This window comes from Trachymyrmex septentrionalis, unplaced genomic scaffold (assembly GCF_001594115.1).
Source record: "Trachymyrmex septentrionalis isolate Tsep2-gDNA-1 unplaced genomic scaffold, Tsep1.0 scaffold13, whole genome shotgun sequence".
Lineage (NCBI taxonomy): Eukaryota > Metazoa > Arthropoda > Insecta > Hymenoptera > Formicidae > Trachymyrmex > Trachymyrmex septentrionalis.
The window spans coordinates 869,299-888,779 of NW_017304438.1; the positions used below are offsets into that span (position 1 = coordinate 869,299).

At 29.8% G+C, this 19,481-nt stretch overlaps 1 protein-coding gene across 4 annotated transcripts in view; it reads right to left on the reverse strand.

Annotated features, from left to right (window-relative positions):
- The window catches only part of LOC108756874 (long-chain-fatty-acid--CoA ligase 5), a 43,229-nt gene that overhangs the window by 18,873 nt on the left and 4,875 nt on the right, over nucleotides 1-19,481 (reverse strand). For 3 of the 4 annotated variants that reach the window (XM_018501011.1, XM_018501015.1, XM_018501012.1), the window contains exons 3-4: nucleotides 7,142-7,265; nucleotides 1,249-1,585 (exon numbers count right to left, since the gene is read on the reverse strand). In XM_018501011.1, the coding sequence (XP_018356513.1) occupies nucleotides 1,249-1,585; nucleotides 7,142-7,265 (461 nt within the window). Of the gene's footprint in view, nucleotides 1-1,248; nucleotides 1,586-7,141; nucleotides 7,266-9,868; nucleotides 10,110-19,481 lie in introns of those variants that run through there. The other variant, XM_018501013.1, reaches the window with a different exon arrangement.

The following is a 19,481-nucleotide window of genomic DNA, read 5'->3' on the forward strand; positions in this document are numbered from 1 at the left end:
TTTCAGAAAACTTACTTCTATTGCCGGACATAGTCGTTTTTTAATTAATAAAAATTTCACAATTTTATTCAACTTTTTTGTAACAAAAAAAAGCCAAATTAAAAAAAAGATTCACATGTTCATTATTTTGTTACTTTTTGTGATTTTGTAATTTCCTTACGTCCAGCTATAGCTATATTCATTTTTTACTATCATAACTTTTTTATTTTTTTATTTCAAACAGCGTATATAATCGATTCATTGTCAACGAGGCAACAGTAACTGTTCAAGGTTACCTCTTGTACAGCAACTTAATTCTAGTAACCAAGACAAAAAAAATTTTTACGTACTTCAGTACTGATAGAATAAAGACACCGTAAAACAAAATTTTTTACTTGACTTTATTATATATTTAAAAAAATCCCAAAGAACCTCCGGTTTTTCAAGCCTTCACCCTGTCTATACTCCTTAAAGGGGTATTATTATTGATCTGACAACATATATATTTTTAAAAATAAATAATGAATTTTGCGACATGTTTTCTTTTGTGAGTATTATTACACACGAGCGTTAGATGATAATAGTTCTTTGTAATGATTTTCTAATCAGAAACGAAAGAAAGAAGTTACCCTATTGCCTAATTTAGAACATTTACACATAAATTATTCGACATCATCATGAAATCAATATTTTGGCATATTAAATTATGAACCAAATTACAAGTTCTTTCTATCGACATGCTAAATTAAGCAGTATTCAATTCTTAAGCGCGTGACTCCGTCAATAATCAATAACATCGATGTAGGTGGACTGTGATAGTCGTGTAAAATGAAATTTTCAGAGGAGTAACAATTAAGTACAGTCGGATATTTGCATATTGCTTGAATTTTCAAACAATAAATAACAAACAATCAAACATGTAAAATTGAAAGAAATATTTTTTAAGTAGTTGATTTAATTGGAATTCTAGTTGAACATAAACGAATAAAAATTTCTTGGTTGAGTCTACTAAATTTTAGTTGAGAACCGGAATGCTAATTAATATAACAAATCAATTATTTAAAGATAAGTAAATAGAAAGAGTATCTTGTAGAGATAAGCGCAGAGTACTTCTAAATGAGTGATCATTAATGAATTTAATTAATGATTAATTAATGATTATCAATGATATTAATGATTATTAATAATGACAAAGCAATTAATTTGATGTAGTGGCTAAAAGACGTTTTCTCCGTGCATGTTTCAAAGGAGATTAACGTCACCACGTACCTCGGCGCTTTGTCGAGGAGCAAATTGCACTTTTGGTCATCTTCACATACCACCAGATTAATGTCAGCCTGATTTATGATGAACGCACAGGCGTCGGGGCCCAAGGTATCGTACAATGGCACCACCACGAGCGAGTACGAATAGCACGCTTGCTCGGTGAGAATCCACTCAGGACAATTCTGACTGTACAGGCCTACTAAGGTTTGTTGACCAGGGGTCAGCCCCACGGACACTAGGCCGGAACCAAAATTCTTCGCCCTGAGCAACGTCTCGTTGTAATGAAGCCATTGGTATGGTTTGTTCGGCCCGTCTCTCCACCCCAGACAGGGACCGTTATCTAGAAATTAGAAGAACGTTTGTATTAATCAAGAAGGGCAATTAATTTAGTGACTTACACTAAGAGAAGTGTTTGGAATTTCTGACTATATAATTACATGGTATAATAATTACGGTTACAAGATATTTGTACAAGAAGATCGTAAGAATTTTATTTTCGCATCTGTAGAATTTATTTTCAGCTAAGTTTGTATAGAAATAAGTCATAAATATATGAATTATGAAGTTCTATTTTTATAGTTATTACTATTATATTATTGTATAACATAATATATTTAGTTCTCTACTAAAAAATATAGTTACACCAATAGTATTTGTTTAATTAAATACACTACGCAATCTCAATCTTTTTTATGTAATTTCAAAATTTCTGTTAACCTTTCTCTCTCTTTCTCTATCTATCTATTTAAATTAACCCGTTTTCTAACTTTAATCGCACATGGAAAGAATGATTTTGCTAAAGTAGGTATCTAAAAATACATAGCTAGATACAGATTTGAAAACAAATTTGTTAGATCACCGAAATAATTAAGACGTTTAAATTAGTTGCTAGAATGTCAAAATTTTTCGTAGAGAAAGATCACCAATGCACAGTATTACTTTCGAATAATATTTCTTAAAGATAAGCTAAAAATAAAACTTTAGAAACATAAATACAAACTGGAAAGTGTCTTCTATCAAATAATATAACAATTTTATATAATACTGTTTGCAATTTTGCAATAATTAACCCTTACTTTCTCTCGTCATTTTTATCCCTCATCCATTATTGTGGAGTCATTTTTTACTTCTATTAAAGTTATATTGTAATGAGATGATTATACTGTAGTGAGATAGATTTTTAATCACAATTTTACTTAATTTAAATCTTTTAGTATATACAATTATCGATTAAAAAGTGAAATGGTAGTAATAATTGATAAAACTATGCAGTGACGAATTAACGCATAGGCAAACAACGCACTTGCCTAAGGCGGTAAATTTGAGAGGGTGGGAAATTTTTTAAGACAGAAAATTTAACACAGATGTGATAAATTTTTAATTTGTTAATCTAACGTTTTTACACTAAAACATATTTTATCAGAAACGATATTTTAAATATACAGTTAAAAAATGTATTACATTTATATTACTTATAAGGATTATTGAATGTTTTTACCAGCTAATGCGGAGGTATAAATCTTCTAATTTCCCCATTTTCCCTTTTATAAATTAATTTCAAAATCATAAATTAATAAAACCTACGGGGCGACTAGATGTTGATGCCTAAGGACGACAAAATGCTTAATCCGTCACTGAAACTATGTAATTTTGAACGTATTTTACCAGCGTAGACGACGCGCGAAACTTTGCTCAGACACGAGTGACCCAGTGACCTCACAAAGACGAATAAGGGTTAACTTTTTTGTAAGATAAGCAAACATGGACCCCAAAACTAATACAGTAGGCAGTAATGCCACATATTCCTATTCTTATATTTTTATAAGAATCATCTGTGCGAAATACATAGAAGTAAATTGTGTATAATATATAAGATTTTTTACAATCTTTTCACATTTGCATATAAAATATTTTTTATTGATTTATATGCGTATAAATATGCATATAAATCTTTATGCTTTCCTGCCAGACGCGAATATGTAATGCACAGTTTGTTTATTTTAGGGCTTTCTTATAGCTTTGCGATTGTATGTACTTAGCTTCGATAGAACTATTTGACATTATAATGCAACTCTATAAAGACTATAAAGATTATAAGCTGCTATGATCTGTCTTATAAACAGGTGTGTGGCTTTACGCACACTCAATTTTATATTTAAGGGGTCATTCTACTCTATACTCTACGGCCAAAAAATTGAGGTTTTTTAAACGGATGTACTTCTCAGTGAATGTACTATGTACTGAAAGCAATCTTGAATATTTAAAAAAGTATACGTTAATAATATAAAAAGAATTTATGAAGAATGTTAATTATTGTTTTTAAGTGTTTGCTTTTATAACACATTAATGTGGCGTCTTAAAAAGAGACGTATGTCTATTGCGGGAGTGATTTCTCGGCTTAGACACAAAATTCAAAAAGATTATTAATTAGTATGAGTGTTGCTACTATAAATAATAATAATTTTTGTTAAAAAATAAAAAAATGACGTTTTGAAGAAAAATTGGAAAAACAGCCACTTTTTTTGTTACGTAAAAAGTACGATGAAATAAACATTTTGATCTGATTTTGGAGCAGACATCTAGCTCATTCTAATTAATATCTTTTTGAATTTTTTTGTTTCGGATGTGTCTAGGTTGAGAAATCAATCTCGCAATGGACGTACGTCTCTTTTTAACACGCCATATTAATGCTATAAAAACAAATATTTGAAAATAATAATTAACATTCTTCATAAATTTTTTTATGTTATTAAAGTGTACTTTTAAATATTTAAGATTGCTTTTAATAGTATATTTACACATAATGTATTCATTATACATAGTATATTCACTGAGAAACACGTACCTAAAAAAAAAACCTTAATTTTTTGGCCGTCACAGTAGAAATAACCCTTTAAAATCGTATTATAAAAAAATAAGGAAGAAAAAATATTAGTAAAACTAATTTAAGAAACTACAAACATATAAAACGATGTATAATAATATCAATAATATAGCTACTATTATTTAAACTACGCAATTTGCACAAGAAAATCGTAAGAATTTTATTTTCGCATTTGTAGAATTTGTTTTTAACTAAGTTTTTGTACAAACAAGCCACAAATATTATAAATTATGAGTTTTTACTTAATTGTTTAAGTAGATCAGGTTTTATCAGTATTAATAAAATGCAGTAGATAGTTTCCGAGAAATAAGGAATCTTTTTAAGAGATTTAGAAAACTTTGTCAGTATCGATGACTTTCCTTACCATTGCTCATTATATATGCGTTCTACATGCAGTAAATGCAAGAAGAATTTCGTTCAGAGGAAATTTTTTGCACAACAAGCATTATTTATAGAAAATAAACATTAATTAGCAATTTATTAACAATGAGTGTATTTTATTGTAATGTAAATAAAAAAAGCTTCGCGCAAAAATAATCGTATTCTTACAAGCAAAATTTTTTGACTGTACGAAGACTTTTTGTGCGTTCAAGTAAAACAATTTTTCATTTTTGCTTATCATTAAGATAATATTTAATTATTTTTTTGAGTAAAATAATTTTAAGACGTATACAGGCTATTTCATTTTTTGTTAATATATTATTAATTAATGTTTACTTTTGTCGTCAAGAACTTTTTGTCAAAGAATAAAATTTTTTTTTAAAGGTATCACATCTATATATAAACATATTATAATACTTTTCGCACTCATTGTAGTTATATTTTAACGATCTAACTAACTAAAGTTATTTTCAGATTTATGTATGTAGTTAAATTTTTAAATGCTTTAGCAAAATTCCGTGTTTTTCCCGTGCACGTGTCCTTTCTCGGAACAATCAAAGACGCGTCCAAGTTGACCTAGGACTTAAGACAGTGAAGAATTAGTAATAGCGTAGGTATACCGGATAATCATCTACGAGCGATTTCCTCGTGCGATCGCCGGGTTATAAGCAGACCATCTTCAGCAAGATTATCGATCTTCGGATATGTCTGTCGTTATTGTTTGCTGTCACCTCCGTCGTTATAGGTCGCGTAAAGAGCTGCAGCGACAGGTGTCGATTACGCGGGCGTGAGTCGATTACGCAGCACGGCAAAAATAAGAGGTACACATGGGACCAAAATAGATCGTTAACCTTCGTCGGAAAGGTCGTCGAATCGCCAACGGAGGCGAAAAGGTAAATCGCCGTCACTCGTCGATAATTCACACCGTCGCGCCGCCATCGTTAAGCACCATCCGTAGTTCGCGCGCTCGTTAAGAAGCTACTTGCGCGCGCTTGTTTATGTATTTCACTTTATAGCGCGACCGTGTCGCGTCGTTTGCGAAACGAGCCGCTAAATCGACATATGCAATTGCATATGTTGTACGGACGCGTCAACGTCAAGGTCGCTTTCGCAAATCTTATGTGATTTTACTCGCACATTCGCGACTAATGGCGGATGTTTCCTGCAGTGTGCCGAATATTGGTTTTTTCGATCAGCATTGTATACATTAACACGTTAAATAGGCGCGCGAGACATTAATTAAAATTTTAATTTGAATTAATGTTCATAAATAATTCTTCTTCTACTCTTTCGAAGATTAAGGAAACTTTTTCTCTAGTAAAAATTTTTCTTAGCATTTTTTATATAATTTTTCAGATTTCTTCAATACAAATTTCGGAATTTGTCATAATTTTTGCACAGTTTTATAATTTTATAATTTTTAGAAAAATCAGATTTTTTTATACAAATTGGAACACACTTCAAAAATGCTGAGAAAATTCTTTTTAACTCTTGTGGTGCAATACTGGATATTTCGTGTCTGACCGAATTTTGTTCACATAAGTTTCTTGTAAGTTTGACGGATTCTGCATTCCTTATTCATTTTACTATTTTCCAAAATAAAGTTTGTTTTACAAATTTAAAAGTATGTTCATGAACGTCTAGAGATTTTTTAAAAACCCCTTTAAATAAGTGAAAAACGTGGACGGATCCCAAATGCTCAGATTTATAATGTTAAAATACGTTTTGTGTATCGCATCGTAAGAGCTATAATAGAATTCTTCACACTCGTCCTCACATTTTCTAATGTTGTAACTAATATTTCTCATTTCTATAATTTTTGAAGAAAATTTTACAAATTTTACAAATTTTTAAAAATATTATAAAAGATAATATATCAGAATTTTATGCACTAAACACGGAAAGAATAATTTTGCTAAAGTATCTAAAAATGTAGCTAGATACAGATCTGAAAAGAAATCTTGCACTATCAAAATAAATACACAGAAATTTCAAGGATAATTAGCAATATTGCAAAAAGTTTGACATCCTATAGAAATTAGTTTGAGCATTCTATATAATTATTTTGAACAGTAAAACTATTTTCTAATCTATATCTAGCTAAATTTTCAGATACTTAGCAATCGTCCTTTTGATATAAAATCTGAAAATAACAGAGTCGATATTATTTTGCTCAACCTCCAAAAAATTCGGTGGATTTTCTGGAGTTCTATTAGATTTTATTGGAATTGTAAGAAAATAATTTTTTTAATCGAAAACAAATAAAAAGAATTTAGAAATATTTAATAAATATATGTATACTGAACTAATAATTTAATATTTGAATATTTCTCTGTTCAATATCCAAATATATAAATATTAACATATAGTTAATATGTCATCATTTCTTTTTTTGTCTCATTATAGAAATGTTTTTTTACATCTGAAATTCATTATTAATGTTTTTACAAAATATTATTCTCGTTTTGACAATTAATTTCATTTGAATATGTCATTAAATAATAATAAATACAATGTAAATTATAAATATTAAGTGAAAAAATAAACAATTTCATTTAAAAAAATCTCAATAAAATCCCCAAAATACCCACTAAGCTGGTTGTTTTCCAGCCCTGGAAGATAAAGACTTACTGGACTCCTTGGCACCGCGACGAAAGCCTTCATACAGGGTACGGACATCCTCGTAAAGGAACGTGACGAACTTGCCCTCCTTGCCCTCCTTGCAGAATTTGGACATCCGGATGTGCTCATTGCCCTGCGAAGAGACGAAGAAAACACGCGTGAAAACACAACCGGCACACGCGCGTTACGTAATCCCGAATGTGCGGCAAGTGCGGCACTAAATTTAAACCAGGCACACGCACACGCACACGCACACGCGTGTATCGACGTGTCGCGTGCGGAGCAGCTGATTATGCGGCGTGGCGGCCGATTGCGGCGGGACGAAAGGGCGCAGGTAAAGGGACGGCTGCGGCGTTATATACATAGTTACGCATGTTTCCTATATATCGATCTCCGCCACCGACCGACGCGAACGTGGGCTTTAAGCTCTCGGGCTTTATCGACGTGCTTGTGAAACGACGACGTCGAACCACCCACATTCCCGGCGCACATACCGTTCGCAAAACGTCCCTTGTACATATGACCATATTTTCTTAAAGAAAATAAAGAACAAATCTGAAAATTTTTAGGACTTTGCTCCTACATATCTTCAAACCAGTTTGTGATTGTCAAAAATCTGTGCATTGTAAAATTTTATTGCACGGTATAATCAAATTACAGATAATGCACAGTTTTCTGATAGTTTGAAACTGATTCGATTGTATTGGAGCCAACCCTTGATCTGAATAGTTTGAAATAATAAAAAATGAAGTCAACTCTAGTTCGAATAAATTTAATTTAAAAAATGAAAAAAATATAATTAACAAAAATGAATTGTATTTATATACATAAAATTATAAGATATTTTTCGTAAAAGTTTTGCTCATTAATATAATATTATATCAATATTAGATATTGGAACGCTAGTAGAAAAGAATTTCCTGTAATGTCAAAACAAAGGACAGTAAAGGACAATATTGGAAAATAAAGGACAAAATTGAGTTTTGAAGAAACAGATAAATCTAAAGGACAACTACCTAAAATAAAAGACTGTCTTTTAAAATAAAGTACGTATGGTCACTGTACCTATACAAGGAATCATTGAAATAATAGATGTATTCTTACAGCTTCATTTTGCGTTGAAATATCCGTTTCTTCAATTATAGGAGGACGAGAAGCAAATCACTTCCTAGGAATTAGATTTACGAAAACGCGAATATTTGGCTTTGAAAGAAAGCAATGTCATTGAGAAAATATTTTCGACAGATTGCTACTAAAAAAATCATATTTACAAACGAAAGATTAAAAAATAACAAGCTTCTTATTTCGATTCAATGATATCTTGTTGAAAATGCAAGATTTAAATTTATATTTTTTAATGGTTTGGCTTCTAATTTATTCGTGCATCAAATACGTGTTGTATTTGTGATAATAAATATTCAAAAAATAAAAGTAATATAGTAATATAAATATATATATGTAATATAAATAACTAAATGTCGTATGCATTACATACATATAAATGAATAAATATCATATGCATTATATACATGTAAATGAATAAATATAAACGTATACATATAATTGTTACGTCAATATCTGTAATATCTGTATATTGTGATGTGCTATTACATTATACACTTTTATTATCAAATGTTCTTCATGACTGCATTCTTATATTAACCAATAATTATGACATAACTGGGAAAAAACTTAACGTCGTTAATATAATTGTAAATGAAGAATGAGTCCCGTAGTTTTTTTAATTACTTAAACAGTTAGTATTAAGTACGACATAAAATGCAATATTTTAAATAATTTTTATATTTAATATTGTAAATTACACTAACGAATAATTGCGTTTAATTATATTTAATTAATTATTTAACATATATTTAAACTAAAGGAATAGCTTTCTTTGAGTGACGTAAAATCATTTTTCACGCATCGGAATGTAATACCGATAAAACGAGGCATAACAACGATCATTCATCTTCGAAAATCAATAACGTTAAAATGCGTCCAATCAGAGCGCCCTGTTGGATTCGTTTCTACGATTCTTGTCACGAAACGCACTTGGATGACCCACTTATAGTTTCACGAAAGGGAACAGTAGCTGTTACCAAATATTGAAAATTTCCGCGGACTTCGCAGAGAAGGAATTAATGAAAATCCCCGTGGAGATTTCTCTATTTTACAAAGAATCTCAAAATTCGCGAAAAACACAGTGTTCATTCGGGTTCTCGTACCAAAGATTCGATTATGTACCACACAATTTGATGAAAATTACAAAAGTGAGCTAATTTATTAAAATATTTATACGGAGAAAAACATAGTTTTATTGAAATATCAAAAAATTTAGTTAAATACAAATTTGAAAATAATTTGGTCGAATCATTAAAATAATTACGTAGGAAATTTAAGCGTAATGAGCAATGCTGCATAAAGTTTGAACATTCTAGCAACCAATTTGAACGTCCTATAATTATTTTCATAGTCCAACAAAATTTATTTTCAGATTTGTACGTAGCAAAATTTTTATATACTTCAGCAAAACCGTTCTTTCCATATACACTTTTATTGATCAAGTACTCAGTGAATGTACTCTCTCTCTCTCTCTCTCTCTCATTTCTATCATTTTTACTTCGTTTCATAGATCAAGATACACAATCGACCTCTAGATAAATGAGGGGACAAACCACCGCACATAATTGCGCGACTGCGAGAAAGCTTCCCTTTCCAAGGAGGCCACTCCACCTTGAACGCGTCGGATTGATCGCCGAGATCTATCGGCGGGTGGATCGGCTCGTGAAGAAAGCAGCTCGACGACATCCTGGCACGTGCAACACGTAACACGCACTTTTAACGGGCGCGTACACGCCGCCGAGTTTCGCGAGCTACTCTCGAGATCGACTCTTCTTACACGGGGCACAAAATAGATCGGACTAACCGGACCAACCGGACCAACGTGCCCGCGGCCACTGAATTCAAGTCGAGCTTGTGACCGAGCTTTCGGTCCGAGCTTTTGGCCCGAGACGCGAATGTTACGCGGATGATGCAGCTCGCCGCGTGGAAGAGGTGCATGCCGTACTGTCAATATCACCGATCACCTCGAGCATGTTAACTCGGATAATTTGATGATGCGGGGACAATAGTTAAATTGAAAATTACTGAGAATCTGGATGTATATGGATAATTAGGATTAAGAATTTCTGATGCTTATACTGTTAAATTCATAACACTAAGTTATATGTATGTACTATCTAATTTGAGTTATTTTTAATTTCTACAGGTCGTCACTGTTCCTACTCAATATGTTGTTAACTTAAGTAAAACAATGGAGCTAAACAAATTTAAGAGAAATGTATTAAATTTGACTAAAATTTAGTTTACTATTTACTAAATGCATACGTCAATATGAATGCTGTTTACTTTGAAATTAAGCAATTCAACCAGAAAAATAAGTTCATTAGATATGATTGTTTTTTAAATATGTGTTTTGTATTAAAGTAATAAATAAACTGACATACTTGGAAGTTAAAAATAATATGTTAAATGTTTTGATCCTTTAATATTTAACAGATATGTAAATTAAATTCAGATATATTCAGGCAATATTCATCATATTCGAATAGAATGCTTTTTAATATAAATTAATGTAACTTTTTAATTATTCACTCTGAATTTGATACTTTCATTTGACTCTTATTGCCCTGTTAATCTAACAATTTGATTTAAATAGAAAATTTTTTTATTTCTGAATAATTGTTAAACTGTACTTTTCTTCTAACACTGTTTTTTAATGTAATTTAATGGGAGCTAGATATATATATATATATATATTACTCTCAGAGAACTTCCAAATTTCTTATAAGGAAACTCATATCTTTCAACGTAAAGTGTCCATTTTCTTCATTTTTGGACATATTGTTAGATGGAATATATTTCTTCTATTACTATTATTTTATTATAATTGGACCTAGATGTTGCTCTGATAGATCTTTAAAATTTCTACAAGAAAACTCGTACCTAAAATATCAACATTTTGCACTAAAAAAATTTTTATTTAAGCATTGCTTTGTTTTATTCTATTTCTCTGTTAATAAAATCAAAGTTTTTCATTGACATAGAGATGTACGGAAGTAATTTGAACATCTTGTTCTTAATTTTGGATAGTAGATGGTTATTCGATAAAAAAATATACCTTTCGAGATACACGTAGTTTTTCAGGGAAATTCAGATTCTGTGGCATAAATCGTACAAAAATATTTCAATTTTGCACATTTTCGTTTGCATATATCACTTGTATGTAATATATCTGAATTCAAATTTTGCCTATAAATTTTATATAATTTTAACTATAAACATATATGTTTGTTTTCAAAAGATTATAAATATACGAGTAAATCAAGAGCTGCATCTCCATCGAATGAAAATAAGGTGAGATCATATTTACTTTTCAAGATTAAATTTATACGCACAGGTTTATGCACGTAAATAATTTTCCAGAATGGTCGTTGATTTATTACTTTTTTGTAACCATTAAAATCGTAACTTTTTAAACTATTATAATCTGATTTTTGAGAAAAGTCTACGACAAGATTTGTGTTAGTCAAAGAAGCGTTTCCGAGCCTTATCTGTCACTAAGTTGTACGTGAAAAGTTACACTTTCATCATTTTTTTTCTTTTTCTTTTCATAATCTACCGTAGAATTTTGCACACGTTAATTTCGATACTTCAACTTCATTATATAAAAAAATTAGACATTTCTATGATAGCTTGATTTACTAAAGAACCATCTTAATTTATCTCTTTTGAACATTGAGATTGATTAAATTATTAAATATATATAATCCGGAAAATCCTCTATCGTAAATGCTTTTACCCAAAAGATCTGTTATCAAAATAGAACTGCGGTAAATCGCGGTAGTATCTAGTTTATATTGACAGCATAGCATGAGATTAGCGGCCATCCTCTGTGCGAAGATCCTCAACTTAAATATAGTGCGCCAGCCGAGCGTCGTCGCCCTCGGTTCTCGTCGTCGAAGAGTTTTGGATGTTCGCCAGCGCGTACAGTCGGTCGACGCCACGCATCTACACTCGTTTGTGTAGTGTTACTTATCTTTTCACATATTCTTGTCGTTTTACCGATTCTCGCGAGCAGGTATCCTCTAGAATGGACTAGAAACTCCGGGATGTTATTATGGCGAGTTTTACGAGACACAGCGAGATGTGGGTCGAACCTAAGGCAGAGAACCTAAGATTCTCAAGTGCTTTATAGGTCACTGATTAGTGTCAACGTAACGTGAAATAAAACTTTTGCCGCAGGAGTATAGAGCGGGTAACATAAAAAATATTACGTTGCTTTGAAACATATAAACTTAAATATAATATCTGGATATCATTGTTAGATAAGCATTTCAAAACAACTCTTGGTAAATAATTAAATTGTTAGTTTAATTTCTGTTAAAATAACGTATTTTTTTAAGATAAGAGAAACATTTTTTAAATAGTAACTAACTGGTCAGATTCTAACTCGATAAGTTTTAATAAAAGACGATTACTGAAATCATGTTGTATGTTCTCAAGAAATTAAAGGAAAAGAGATGTTGATCATTACCTATACGGCACAAAAATTCGCAGCAATATTTCTGCAATGTTGCAACATTGCTGGAACGCTGCAATGCTGCCGGAATGATAGGTACGCCCAGTACGAACGATGAGATAATATCTCTTTACTGCTGATAGATGGCAGTTGTTTACAGTGCTTATTTAAATAAGTTATTATCTTTGTGAAACATATAATAAGTTTTCTCGCTTCTTTGTTCAGCTAATTAAAAGTTATTAAAGGTAAATATTGACTGTTAATCCAGTGCTCTTGATATCTTTCTACCTTATCTGATGTTTTGCTGATGAGTTACTTAGTATTTATTTATTTTATTTTACTTGTCATTTATCAAGTAGAGTAAGTATGTATCTTTACAATAATAAAGTAAAACAATTGAAATGCATGAGATTATTGACTGATTTTGTACATTATGAAATATGACTTGCTGAGTACTGGACAATAGCAACTTTCCCAGTATCGGGCAAAGAAAAGATCTTAATATTTCAAATTTTCATATCTCAAAATTGTTATATTGGTATTTAGATTTTATTTGTAAGCCTAAAAAACAGCTAAAAACAGATCTTGCGTTTCATGTAAAGGTTGGGCACATTTTAAATGTACAGATCAAAGAACATTGATTTTTATAAATGTAACCATTATATTTATGTACAAACTTGTTTCATATTATAGAAAAGGCATTTCTTACTTGATTATTTAAAGTATTTATTATGAAAACGTTACGTTTCTTTTATAATATATATATATATAATTTACACAGAATTGTTATTTTCATGTGTATTGTTTTACACTTTCGTACATTGCTTTTATAGAATAATATACTATTTTGTTACATGTCCGGTACTGAAAAATACTTTTTAAGATATGCAATTTTTTAAGTAAATCTTTTTTATTTTAACACTTGAACACTTATTTCTTAACATATTTTTTTACGAATATTTTTATATTTTATTAGTTATATGTTAGATGCAATAATAGTAGTATATTATTGATTTTCATTTTCGATTCCTTCCAATTTTGAGAAAACTTCAGATATCTAATACTATGCGCATTTCTATGTATTGTAGAGATAATATTGCTGGAATGGTATGTGTTGCATAGGTATCGGTAATTATTCACTTTGAAATAGGTTTAGTAAAGATATTATTTAAATATTTCAAAATCAACAAACATAGTCTATTGATTATTTTAAAAATTAAACTTTGTATCATCTTTCATCTTTCTTCTTCGAATTTCTTAATCATTCGTGTCCTCTAATTTTTAAATCGAGTTTTCTTTTAATGTTTTGCAATTTGTTAACGAATTCATAAAAATATTCTGTTAGATCTAGAATGCTTTGAGAAATCGTAGAAAATAAAGTTAAACGTTAATCATTAACAAAATCTTCAAAGACTCAACAAACTAATAATTTCAAATATCTATCTATCTATATAAGGGTAATAAGCCTAGCATGTTGTCGGGGCAAAATTGATTATGTTGTTCACAATTTACTTTATATATAAACTTCCAAATGTTTCGGTTCTCACAGAACCTCAAATTGTCCTCGGTGGACAAATGACTTACAAATTTATATAAGCTTCTATACAAAACGATCTTGTCCTCATTTGTCAGTAAAGCGTAGTTAGATTACGATACAATTGTGATTCTTTGTAATAGAATATCAAAGTTTATAAATTGTGACCAATATAATCAGTTTTGCACCAACACTGTGCTAGGTTAATTGCCTTTAGATATTGCGTTTAGATTCAAATATTAATTATTTGAAAAGTGATCAAATCATTTAGAAAAAAGGAAGTAGTTTTATTGTATTCTAAAGAAATAATAAGTCGCCATTAAAACAAGAAATCAGCAATTTACCATAATTACCGTCACAAAATTTTATAACTTTTTGAATTTTATCACGAATTTTATAATTTATAATTAAAAAAAGTCATTGTCTAAGAGGCTCATAAATATTAACATATTGATTGGAAAAAAGGTATTGAGTCCGCTGAAATCAATATCCCTCAGCGAGCGCCTAGAGAGAAGCTTATGTAAACTGATAGTCGACGAGGTTGGTTGCGAGCCGATTGGTAAAGTTAATCTGCGAATCTCATTACATCTGTAGTTTGGCTTCGAAAATAACTTTCGGAAAGATATTTTTCACCAAGTCCAATATTGTTGCAAGAGATTCTCTTACGCCGTATTAGTGTTGGTACTTGTGCAGCACGCGTTTGTGTACCCATTCTTCACCCAATGAATGAATCGCGGACGCAACACGTTATGGACTAATTCAATGAGGAGGCAAAAGAAAAAAAAAACGGAAAACATCTGACAGCTAGATATCGTTTTACCTGCTGACAAATTGTATGGCTTCGGGATACGCGCGTATATATATTTTTATATCTTATCCGTGCGCGCAACTTCAATCGAGTAGATTGCTGCAAAAGGTTTTCAGTTGCTTTCAAATAAAAACCCGGAATTTTAAAAAATGGATATCTGATTCAATTTCTGCCAAGACAGAAAAAAAAAAATCACAGGGATCAACAATAGATATCCTCAGATTAATAAAAATAACTTTAAAGGTACAAATAATCAAATTGTAAAAAGGCAAAGGAATTACACTTGTTGTTCGTGCTATACAATATTGGTATGTTTATAGTAGACTTACAATTAAGCAAACATACATAGAGACCTTTTCAGGTCCTCGTCAGTGTAATAAAATTAACGCAACTATTTTACATTTCGGACTCTTCGCAAGATCGAGATTATATCGAGACTCCTATACTTTAAACATCTTCATTTGTCATAATTGAATTTATCCATAATCCTTTGTGGCGAACGTGTATGTCAATGTAGTATCGAATTCCTAACTCTTATTATATATTACGACTTGGATGTGTAGAATTTTTTATTTTTTGCTCTATCAGAAGTAGAAATATATGAATTATCTTAGACGGTTCACTTAAATCTAATAACAGGAATTTCTAAAGATAAAGTTTCCTCTGACAAACGTCCTTCTTAGTCGATAGTTAACAGTAAACAGTTTTATCTCATTTCCCTCCAAGTATTATAGATTTTTTTTTTTTGTCGCTTGATGTGTATCATTTCGGAATTAATTTCTTATTATAATTTCGTTCAGTATCCAAGATTTCAATATCGTCTCAATTAAAAACGACAAAATAATGCTTAACTTTACAAACAGAATTCTTGGACAAGACATATAAATCAATCTTAAAGATGCTTTAATTTTCTTATCTACATAAACAATGTTTTGACATATGATACTTAGCAACAACTTTCGGAAAGACCTAAACGTTTTACAGTTTAAAATTGACGAGACAGCACTTTACTTCGATGCCCAAATACGAATAATAATTTTATTGCAAAATTATTTTAATCATTAATTGACTGAATTTGTTTTATTTCAATGATGTTTATCAGCAGTGGTTTTGGAGGTGAAATTATATCATTATTAACGATTGTTATATTATTAACGATAAACTTTGTAAATCACTTGAAGGCGCTTAATCACGGTTGCACCATCCAGCTAGCTAACTGGTTGCGTTTTCACTTTAAGAAATGGTGACACATGGAAACATTGCGGATACTAAAATAACAAAAAATATACCGTAACCTTATACGTTTTATGCATCTCATCGCTTACTTAATTACATGGATTCATCTGTATGTACTAAAGATGGCTAAAAAGTTAGCCGAAACATGTATACAAATTAGTAATTAAATATGAAAGATACAATTTAATAATATTGAAGTTTATCGCGCACATAGTACAGCACTAATTCCCAACAGCCAAATTTACTATAATTATATTTTTTATATCGGGGAATTAAGATTATTTCTCGAGATAAAGTTGACAAATATCCTTCTTAATCAATAGTTGTCCTTAATCAGTAATCCATAATAACTTGGAGAGAAATGAGATAAAATTGTTTACTGTTAACTACTCTATAAGCACATAATATTATTTAATATTTTAAGCATATTCTTAGAATATTAAATGTACATTTAATATTCTAAAGATATGCTTAAAATATTAAATAATATTATGCGCCTACAGGGTAATCGACTAATATAAGAAGAATGTTTGTCAGAGGAAACTTTATCTCTAGGAATTTTTATCATTAGATTAAGTGAATCATCTAAGACAATTCATATATTTTTACTTCTGATGGAGCCAAAAAATAAAAAATTCTACACATCCAAGTTGTAGCATATAACAAGATCTTAGGAGTTAGGAGTTGGGATGTTCAGGCGTTGCATTCGATACTTCATGTTGATATTACACTGATATACACTAATGTTCGTCACAAAGGATTATGGATAAATTCAATTATGACAAATGAAGATGTTCGAGGTATAAGAATATGATCTCGATCTTGCATAGAGTTTGAAATGTAAAATAGTGCATTAATTTTATTACACTGAAGAGGACCTGATGTGAAAAGTCAAAACGTCTGTATGTATGTTTACTTAATTGTTAGTTTGCTATAAACATTTTAATATTATATAGCACGAGCAATAAGCGTGGCTTCTTTATCTTTTTACAGTTTGATTATTTAAATTTTATTCGTTGGGGCCTATTACATTGTTTAACTTTAAACTTAAATTTAAAGGTATAATATTTAGTTTTCAATTTTAAATACAAAAATTTCTTTCATCAACTTATTATTGCGTAAAATATATAAGAAATATATGAAATAATTATCGCAGTCTTTGCGATAAGAAAAAAACATAGTGTAATAAATAAAAAATGTATAGCGTAATAAATAAAGAAATTAAAGGTAACGGTTTCTAAAAATGAATGAACAAAATATTTGAAAAATATACGATAACAAATTAGTTCTGCATAAAGAGAAAAAATTTAATATAACAGATAAGAAATTAGTAGATAATAATGCAGGTCAATATCAATCTTTTTTTGGATATCTATGACTGAAGGAAATCATGTGTTTTATTTTTAAGATTTCAATTAATCTATATATGATATTTTATCTAACCTTAGTATCAGCTCCACCATGTATATCGCATTAAACGCGTGAAGAAGGTATTATCATCCGTTGTAAATATTAAATCGATAGAAATTGTTCAGGGAATATATGTGTATATCAAGTTAAGTGTTCTCAACTTAATTTAGTAGTAATATATAATCATAACGCAATGTATCAATTCTAGTTACTTGCTTGTTTACAATTGTGATAGCCGGTTATTGTACGATAACAACAGTAACCTTTGTACCGTCTATAATAACTCATGAATTTAAATTCATGTTATTGCTGACGGGGTAAAAGATAAAAGTGGCTAATGTTCGATTAAATAGATAACAAATAAAAGTATTTCTTTAGTTACTGTCTACGAGTACAACGTGATTTATAAATATCTTATATGTCATTATCGATAATAATAATAACAGTAGAATCTCTAAACAATCGAAGAAGATATTCAGTTAATCGGTATTTTTAGGTAATCAAACGATTACGCTTCAAAGAAAAAAAAGATCATTTGTCGTACAATATTTTATTTAATGACATTTCTTATCTTCCATTTTGCTTCCCTAATTTTTTAAATTAATAATTTATATATCCCTAGAAAAATCATATTGTGAGAGGATTATTTGATATTTGTAACTATAATTGAATAATAAAATAGTTATGATTAGGAGTTCCATTTTTATAGTTATAGTTACATATGGATATATAAATAATCTTATATTTATAATTGTGACAAATTTTTATAAATTATAATAATTCTAAATATTAAAATGTATATAGGAAATAAAATATTTTATTGGTTGTTTTATATTTTCTGATTAAGTTTCTAAATATATTTATCACTTCCGAGAAAGATTCGACAATATTTGTTTGTTTAGCATAACAAGTGATCATATTTTGTGTCTTCGTAATAACAGCTAAGCGTGTCATTTTTGCGCAAGTAAACTACGTGAAAATGGAACGAATGAGATAATAAATATTCTTATGTAATAAATTATATAATGAATATAATTATTTTCTCATTTGCATAATACTCACATTTATAAAATAATATTACGCAACTCAAAAATTACCCAACTATGTCAAAAAAATAAGAAATAATTACAATCAATACTAGAAAAATGTCTATTACGATCAAAGGATCTTCATTGCTTTAAATAATTCAATCTTAAATTATTAATGTATACTATATATGTACTTGTATATATACCATATTGTAGTAAACTACTCTAGCAATCGCGAATTAAATGAATCCGACCCGAATCTCTTGTATTCCGAGGCATCGGTGATAATGGCTTAGGACGCTTGTACAGAATACAGGGAATCTGGGTTCAAAAGTCCCGACCGAGGTAATATTTTTCGCAATAAATTTATCAACAGTTTCGACATATTAATATCTTCATAATATGATGCTTGATGATAGCATCAAATTATAAAATAATTGCTTATCGATTTAATTCGCGATTACTAGAGTAGTATTAATTGCATTTATAGTCCGGACAAACAATTCGGCGCGTACTTCTAAAAGACTACAATATGGTATATGTATATGCAAGTAAATATATAGTGTATATTAATAATTTAAGATTAAATTATTTAAAGCAATGAATCCAGTTTCGACCGTAATAGGTATTTTTCTGTATATTAATTGTGTTTCTCACATATGTGGTCCAAAATAAAGATTCTTAAGAAATAATCAAATTTTCACAATATACAATTGCTTAAATGCGTCATATTTATAATAATCGTATGT